The sequence below is a fragment of the Solanum stenotomum genome, chromosome 5 (assembly GCF_019186545.1).
Source record: "Solanum stenotomum isolate F172 chromosome 5, ASM1918654v1, whole genome shotgun sequence".
In the NCBI taxonomy this organism is placed as follows: Eukaryota; Viridiplantae; Streptophyta; class Magnoliopsida; order Solanales; family Solanaceae; genus Solanum; species Solanum stenotomum.
In genome coordinates this window covers 12,569,547-12,577,968 of record NC_064286.1, presented here as the reverse complement: position 1 = coordinate 12,577,968, position 8,422 = coordinate 12,569,547, and the positions used below count along the sequence as shown (strand labels likewise).

Sequence of the window (8,422 nt, the reverse complement as noted above, 5' to 3'; positions counted from 1 at the left end):
AAAATAAAAAATTAAATACATAAGAAACCCAAAAGCAAGATAGTGATTCACCAACCATCTCCCCTTATCCTTTAACAGTCAGAATCAAACCTTAAGAAAAGAAAAAGAGACTAACAACCACAAAAGTATAGTGTCTGGTTTCAATTTGTTTGTACTATTATATAATCTATTTAACACACAGTTTTTTTAAAAAAACTTTTCAATTTCAACTTTTTTACTGACATTTTTAAGATAACAGGATTAAATGACATTTGATACATTTTTCATATTCTTAATTTAAAACCCCAAGATTCAAAGTCTTTGTTTGACATTCCATCTTCGTATCAAATCAAAATCAGATAAAAAAGAAGTGAGTACTAAATAATTACATATCTACTTGGAAATATAACAAATTTGACCTTTCCTTTATAACAAAGCTTTTTCTCCCATATCTCAATTTCCTCACAATTCAATGTCTTTCTTCTTTTATTTCCTCCTTGTTTCCTTTCTCTTCTTCTCTCCATGCCTTTCTACTAGAACAAAAACATTCTTTTCTCCCTCCAAAACTATTAATCCCACAAATCATGATCATAAATTTCAAACTTATACATGGCATGAATTTAAATTTTTTGTGGATGCTAGCAAAGGCAACAAAATCAATGGAATTTCTGAGCTCAAGAAATATTTTCATCGATTCGGATATATGAAGATGGATTATAATAGCTTGAACTTCACAGATTTATTTGATGATCACTTAGAGCATGCCTTGATTAAATATCAAGAAAAGTTAGGCCTTTTAGTCACGGGAAAACTTGATGAAAATACAGTTTCTCAGATTATTTCACCTAGATGTGGCGTATCCGATTCTACGCCTAAATTATTCATGCATTCAAAGAGAAACTATGCATTTTTCACAGGCAAGCCAAGATGGTCTAGAAGTATACCAATAACGTTAACGTATGCATTCTCTAAAGAGTATGTAATAAATTCATTGAGTATGTTGGAGATAAAGGATGCTTTTCAACGCGCGTTCAACCATTGGGCATCGGTAATATTAAAATCTCTGACTATTTCATTTAAAAGTTTAAGTTGTTAAATTATATCTCTACATATATCCTTTTTATTAATTCAAATAACTTATATAGAAAATGTTAGTTTGTATATCTCATCTAAAAGTTTAAGTTGTTAGTTATATATAACTGTTTCTCAACACACAATATCATTTGAAGTTTGTTGAACAGCATATTACCCTCATTTTAATTGTACTATACATGCATCATAGTCCTCGTAAATTGTTGTTGCAATTTTTTTCCCAAAGGATGACTATATTTCATGAATATGTTGGGTCGTTGCTTCATGAAGTGCTATTGTATATTTAAATAACTGTTTTTCATGAGTCCAAACATGTGAAGATATTTTTTTTTCTTTTTGTGGGTATAGAGGTGAAATTTAAACCTTTAAGTTTGTACATTCTCGAATACCGTATTGAATTAGTATATAACTATTTCATTTAAAAGTTTTGTGAGTTTTTGGAAATATCACCATTTTAATTACGTCATTCGTTTCAATTTGTTTGACATATAATACTTTCCTTTTTGGTCAATTTAAAAAAGAATGACTATTTCAATTTTTAGCAATTTTTTAATTTCAACTTTCCACATTGACATGTTTAAAATTATAAGATTAAATGACATTTTGATACATTTGACTTATCCTTAATTTTAAACCACAAGATTTAAAAGTCTTCTTTTACTTCCTTAAATTCCGTGTAAAGTCAAAATAGGCCAAACAATTTGAAACAAAGAGAGTACTTAATTATATTATGTCTTAATAGGTAATACCGGTTACCTTCATGGAAAGCAACGATTACGGATTTGCAGATATTAAAATAGGGTTTTACAAAGGTGATCATGGTGATGGAGAGTCATTTGATGGTGTTCTAGGGGTTTTAGCTCATGCATTTTCACCAGAAACCGGTAGATTCCATCTAGACGCGGCGGAGACATGGGCAGTTGACTTTGAAAGAGAGAAATCAGATGTAGCTATTGATTTGGAATCAGTAGCTACACATGAGATTGGACATTTGTTAGGGTTAGCACATACTTCAGTTCAAGAAGCAGTAATGTTCCCTAGCTTAAAACCAAGAGAAAAGAAAGTTGATTTGAAAATGGATGATATTAAGGGAATACAAGCTCTTTATGGTTCAAGCCCTAATTTTAGTTATAAAGCTCTTTCAGAATCTGATACTTCAACAAACAATGGAGCTACTTTGATGAAGAGACAATTAACATGGTCTAATTTTATTTTAGTCTTAATCTTGTTCATGTCTATGTAAAGAAAAGATACAAACTATATACAAAATTCTTTTGGTCATGGTCATGTAAGAAATTGACTTTTGACCCTTTTGCATTAGAGAAATCATAGCATCTAGAAAGTACCATAATTGCTAGGTTATATGAAGTTTCAATTACTAATTTTGTTCCAGCCAAAGGTCCATGACATAATTCTATTCACTTTTGGTTTTCAGTTCTACTTAAAAAATGATTGGAATTTTAGCCCTAATTGGAGTTGGTTTTGATTTTATTGATAATTATGATTTTTTTTATTGATAAAATCAATGATTAGTGTGTCTTTTTTCATAGTAAGGATAGGAAAGAAGAAAAGTTTGATTACTCTTTTTTCGTGTCATGTTGTTTGGTTTGCAGATTAAATGATCTCGAGATTATACTTTACAAACTCATTTATCTATCTGTTGGAGCGATGCTATATAATAATGTCAAGTTTGATGAGATATTTAAAAAATTTAACACAATATGAATTTAATTATGAAATATCTCATTTTATCTTGCGTATGGAATATTAATGTGTAACAAAGAAGAAAGGTTGACAACTATAATTTTTGTACTCATTTACCAACCAAAGCGATGGGATATATGATAATGTCAAGTTTGATGAGATTTTAAAATAATTGATAAAGATAAATTTATATTATCAATTAAGCCATCATAATATGAATTTAATTTTAAAGTATCTCACTTTATTTTGCGTAATATTCGATTGGTCACTAATGATTTGAAAAATGAGGTTTTAGTTGGGATTGAATCCTGATCGCGTGGGTTAATTCTTTGGCTTGTACTAGCAACATCAAGTCTCCTTCTATGCTTTTAATGGGGCCACAGTTACTTATATTTAGTTTCTGTCAGTCAATTTTTTAAGATAAATATACTGATATACATATATTTGCATGATTTTGTTTTGAAGTTAACAAGTGCATATGCACCCTCACGTATACACGTGGATCCGCCTAAGCAATAAGATATTTGAGCAATCTTAAGTAGCAAATCATAAGATATAAAAAACTTTTCTTCTTGTATGAAAAATACTTAATTTTAGTAAACGTAGTTATTAAGTCATATCTTGATTAATATCTTTCTTGCTTAATTTATTTACACTATTGTACAATAATAGGATGACCATCTATTCTGGTGGACATTTATATTTTCTTAATTTATCACATTTTAACTAATAAAAAAAAGAGAAATTTATGTTCTAATTTTTACTTGTGATTTACTCGATAACTATAGTGTATGAGTTAGGTTATGTATATACATCTTGATGACTAATTTCATGAAATATTCAAGAGCCAATGAACTAATTTAGTAAAATTTAATTAATTTTTGTGATACGAATACATGTAGAGGGTAACTTTATCCATCATGTTTTAATAGATGGAAAATAACAAATATATCACGTAACAGTATACATCAATATTTGGACAAATAGAAAAATATCAATTACGTGTGATTTTGACAGATGACATACATAAAAAAATATAAGAGTATAAGAAAGAAGAAAGGTTGACAAATTAAAGAAAATGTAAACTCAATTCTTTTAAGTCTTATCTTGATTAATTATCTATGTTGATCGCCTTTTTTATTTTCTTAATTCATCACCTTTTAAATAATAACAATATGGGAAAATGACACTTTTAGTCCCTGTGTTAAGGCTATATTCTTATTTTAGTCCTTGTGTTATCTAACTTAGCACTATTAACCTTCAATTATATCAAGTGAGTGATTTTTATCCCTCAACTAACAGATCCAAAAAAATTAACAGAGAGTTCACTGCTAAAAGGGGCAATTCGGGTATTTAAAAGTTATTGCTTGAGAAATAGAAAGCTTTTTAAAAAAAATTATTCGCTACATAACCTAGTTCAACCCTAGTTCTTCACAACGAAGAAGTCTTGATCTATTTGGTGTGGATGTGCAATGGAACTGCGTTCTAAAAGTGGATTAAAATTCACTCCATCATGTGAGTACTCTTTTAAGTTGAATAGACAAAGAGAAATATCTCAACAAATATACCAGAATACTTTGAATTGCTTTTCCTTAATGTTATGCAAATTATTTGTATATGTGAAAATATGATTCTAAATATATTATTTGTAAACTTCAAGCTACCAGAAGAACTCAATTTCAAATACCCTAAGGATCTGTATGGTAACACACCATATTCAATTTTGATTAGAAATTAAAAAAATTTATTAGCATCATCAGAAGCACCACATAAATTCAGTGCTCTCAATTATATCTTAGAATCTACACATCTTTAATTTATCTCGAAGAATTCCATTCAATTGTTGTCAGTTTCGACAGCAGTGATAATATGAACTGAATGTATTACCAAATCAACTCTTCCAACTGATTACAGGTAAAATTGAAGCTTAAGGACACTTATAAGTATGGTAACATACAAATAATTAAAATGAAATACCCAAATTGTCTCTTTTAGCAGTGAACTTTCTGTTAATTTTTTTTGGATCTGTTAGTTGAAGGATTAAAATCACTCACTTGATATAATTAAAGGTTAATAGTGCTAAGTTAGATAACACAAGGACTAAAATAAGAACATAGCCTTAACATAAGGACTAAAAATGTCGTTTTCCCTAAAATTTAAAAAAAGGAGAAATCAGTGTTTTAATTTTTATTTGTAATTCTCTCAATAACTATGATGTCTAGGCAACTAATTCCATATTCAAAAGCTAATGACAAATTTGTATAGGAGTTAAAAGATAAATGAATTAAGATCAATCAAAGTTTATTTCTTTTGACTTACAAGGATGCAGATTACTCAAAGAAAACGAAAAATACAAGAGAGGTAAAGGTCGAAAGGGACAAATGGAGCTAGTAATATTTCTAGGGAGGGTTGTAGATGTTGTTCGAATAATAATTCAAAGTTGGAATAAGAATCATAATTTGTTTAGAATCTGTTATTTTTAGTATTTATTTAATAATGTCTAGTTAGGATTTGTTTGTCCTAGTTCATATAAGAATAAATTTTCTAATCATAGTTTAATTTGGTTTCATACTTGTATTATAAAAAATAGGGGTATTGCTGAATATTTTTAATATACAGAATAGAGAGAAGTTGAAGTCACATTAAACAACTTTTGAGTTTTAAACTCTCCGGCGATTCATGTGATTGAGCTCTCCAACTATAATGGCAATGAGCGAGGTGAAGATTTTTGAGTTTGAGGAAGGATGGGAATTTATGCAGAAGGGAATCACTAAATTGAAGAAAATTTTAGAAGGAGAAGAGCTTTGTTTCAGCTCTGTAGAGTAGATGATGTTCTATACAAGTATATTTAATATGTGCACACAGAATAAGCCGCCAAATGATTACTCACAACACTTGTATGATAACTACAGGGAAACATTTGTAGAATATATCAATTATACTGTTCTGCCTGCTTTACGAGAAAGGCACAATGAGTTCATATTGAGGGAGATTGTGAAAAGATGGGCGAATCACAAAATTATGATTAGGTGGCTCTCACGGCTCTTCCATAATCTGGAACGATTTTTTATTTCCCGAGGTCTCTATGATGAAATTGTTCTGATGTGCTTTTGTGATCTGGTTTATGAGGAGTTGAAGGGTAAAGTTAGAGATGCATTTATTGTGTTGATTGATCAAGAAAGTGAGGGTTAGCAGATTGACAGACAAAGGTTGCTTGATATATTTGTTGGAATTGGAATGGAGTATTAGCAGAATGACTTTGGAGATGCAATGCTTAAACATACTGCAACTTATTATTCTCGAAAAGCTTCTAGTTGGATTATATGTTGAAGGTAGATGAGTGCTTGAAGAAAGAGAAGGATAGAGTGTCTCATTATCTCCATGTTGTTAGTGAGACAAAACTTTTAGAGAAAGTGCAATATGAATTGTTTGGTTGTATATACCAATTAGTTACTTGAGAAGGAGCATTCTGGATGCCGAGTATTGCTTAGAGATGATGATAAGGTAGAAGATTTATCTCGAATGTATAGGCTATTCCATAAGGGTTTCAAATATGTTTAAGCAGCATGTTGTTGCTCAAGGCATGGTCTTGGTGCAACAGGCTGAAGATACGACAAATAGCAAAGTCCGAAACTCCATTCTTTGTTAGAAAGTTAGTTGAGCTTTACGATATGACTTATGTTACAAACTGTTTCGCTAATAACTCTCTCTTTCATAAGGCTCTCAAGGAGGCATTTAAGGTCTTTTATAACAAAATTGTATCTAGTTTTTCAAGTGTAGAGCTCCTTGCTTCTTATTGTGATAATATTCTTAAGAAAGGTGGAAGTGAAAAACTCAGTGATGATGCTATTGAGGAGATGTTGTATAAGGTGGTCAAGCTTCTCGTATACATTAATGACAAAGACCTTGTTAGTGAAAAATTAGAAGATAATAAAATTTCAAGATTACAATTGAAAATAAAATGAAGAAACATAAATCTCTTCAGGCTGACGCGAGGTATTTCGATTTGTATGTGCTTCTATACATCATCTTCGATCTTGTTCTGCTTCTGTGTTGATTTTTCGATTGCTTTGATAGTTTGCGTTTTTGGATCCGTTGTGTTTCTTCACTTAGATCGATTTATTCTTGGTGATTTTTTGTTTTGAATCCACTATGGTGATTGAGGGTGATTCTTCTTCGACTGAGAATGTTGTGAACAACAATGGCGTTGGTAGTACAGATCTGAGTTCCCCTTTGTATATGCATTCTTCCGATAATCCAGGTGTCTCGTTAGTTCAAATTCCTTTTGATGGAGTAGGGTATAGATCATGGAGACGAAGTGTTCTTAGAGTCTTGTCAGTTAAGAATAAACTGGGTTTCATCAATGGTGATTGCAAGAGGCCCGATCCAGGAACATCACAATTTCGTCAATGGGGAAGATGTGATGACATGGTTACTTCCTAGATTATCAACTCCCTAGCTAAGGAAATTGCAGAAAGTGTGGAATATGTTTCTGCTTCATTCGAATTGTGGAAGGAGTTGGAAGATCGATATGATCAGACTAATGGTGCAAAGTTATACCAGATTTAGCGTGAGATCAATGAACTATCACAGGGAAATTTAGACATTACTACTTACTATACTAAGATGAAAAGGCTTTAGGAAGAGTTGAGCACATTGCATATCAGAACTCAATGCAACTGTAATTGCACTTGTGGAGCTAAGGATAGTATGCTTAAGACAGAGCAAGATAGGAGATTGATACAATTCCTTATGGGATTAAATGAGGTCTATACTGTAGTTCGAGGGAATATCCTCATGATGAATGCATTGCCTTCCCTAGCACAAACTTTTTCTTTGTTAGTACAAGATGAAAAACAGAGAGAGATTAAACCTAATGCTCAGGTGTTCATGGAGTCTGCAGCTCTGAATGCAGGTAATTCAGGGAAGAAGGTCATGGAGTCTGTTGCTTTCAATGCAAATGGTTCGGCAGGAGCAAGTACTTTCAGGTCCACAAGGCTAAATTATTCTTCTACAGACAACACCAACACCAATTTTAGAACTAACTATTCTCAGACCAATTCCTACATTGGTAATAGGACTCGTGTTATATGTGATTACTACAAGAGATCAGGACACATCAGGGACAAATGCTATAAGTTGCATGGTTACCCACAGATAAACAACAACCCACAAACAAACAATTATCCAAATTTAAACAATTAGAATGGATACAGAGACAGAAGCAACAATCAGAATTCCAGATTCAACAAGGGTAAAGGCCTTATGGCTGATGTTCAAGGTGGTTGTTGTTCAGGGGAAGAGGTGCACAAGGGAAATCATAATGACACAGGTCCCAAATTGACAAGAGAACAATATACACAATTTGTGGAGCTATTACAACAGTTTCAGACTGAGAAAGACAATGCCAATCAGATGGACTTTGCTGGTGGTAATGCAAATTTTGCAGGTATGATTCTTATGTTTGGTTGGGTTAAATGTTTTGGAAAATGTTTTCCAAATCAACTCATTTTTTTTCAAATTTAAAGAAAATGACTTCCCTTGAAAACTTAAGGAAAACATTTTCCAAAACTCTTTTCCAACTTCAAATTACAATTACTTTTTTGTTGAAAAAATAAATTTATTTTGTCCCTACCCTCAAATCAGC

The 8,422-nt window shown here is 31.5% G+C and overlaps 1 protein-coding gene and 1 pseudogene across 1 annotated transcript; both read left to right on the top strand.

The window, feature by feature from the left end:
- The first annotated feature begins 451 nt into the window (after nucleotides 1–451).
- Nucleotides 452–2,342, top strand: LOC125865843 (metalloendoproteinase 4-MMP-like). The gene is made up of 2 exons (XM_049546100.1): nucleotides 452–1,027; nucleotides 1,814–2,342. The coding sequence occupies exons 1-2, from the start codon at nucleotides 452–454 to the stop codon at nucleotides 2,312–2,314; spliced, it is 1,077 nt and encodes a 358-aa protein (XP_049402057.1). The 3' UTR covers nucleotides 2,315–2,342.
- Nucleotides 2,343–5,478: 3,136 nt separating this feature from the next.
- The window catches only part of LOC125865837 (cullin-1-like), a 12,231-nt pseudogene continuing 9,287 nt past the window's right edge, over nucleotides 5,479–8,422 (top strand).

Bases quoted from the DNA above. Each gene is read 5' to 3' on its own strand.
- LOC125865843 (XM_049546100.1), top strand. From the start codon at position 452: ATGTCTTTCTTCTTTTATTTCCTCCTTGTTTCCTTTCTCTTCTTCTCT. The intron at 1,028-1,813 runs GTAATATTAAAA...ATGTCTTAATAG, and splicing joins CGTTCAACCATTGGGCATCG to GTAATACCGGTTACCTTCAT.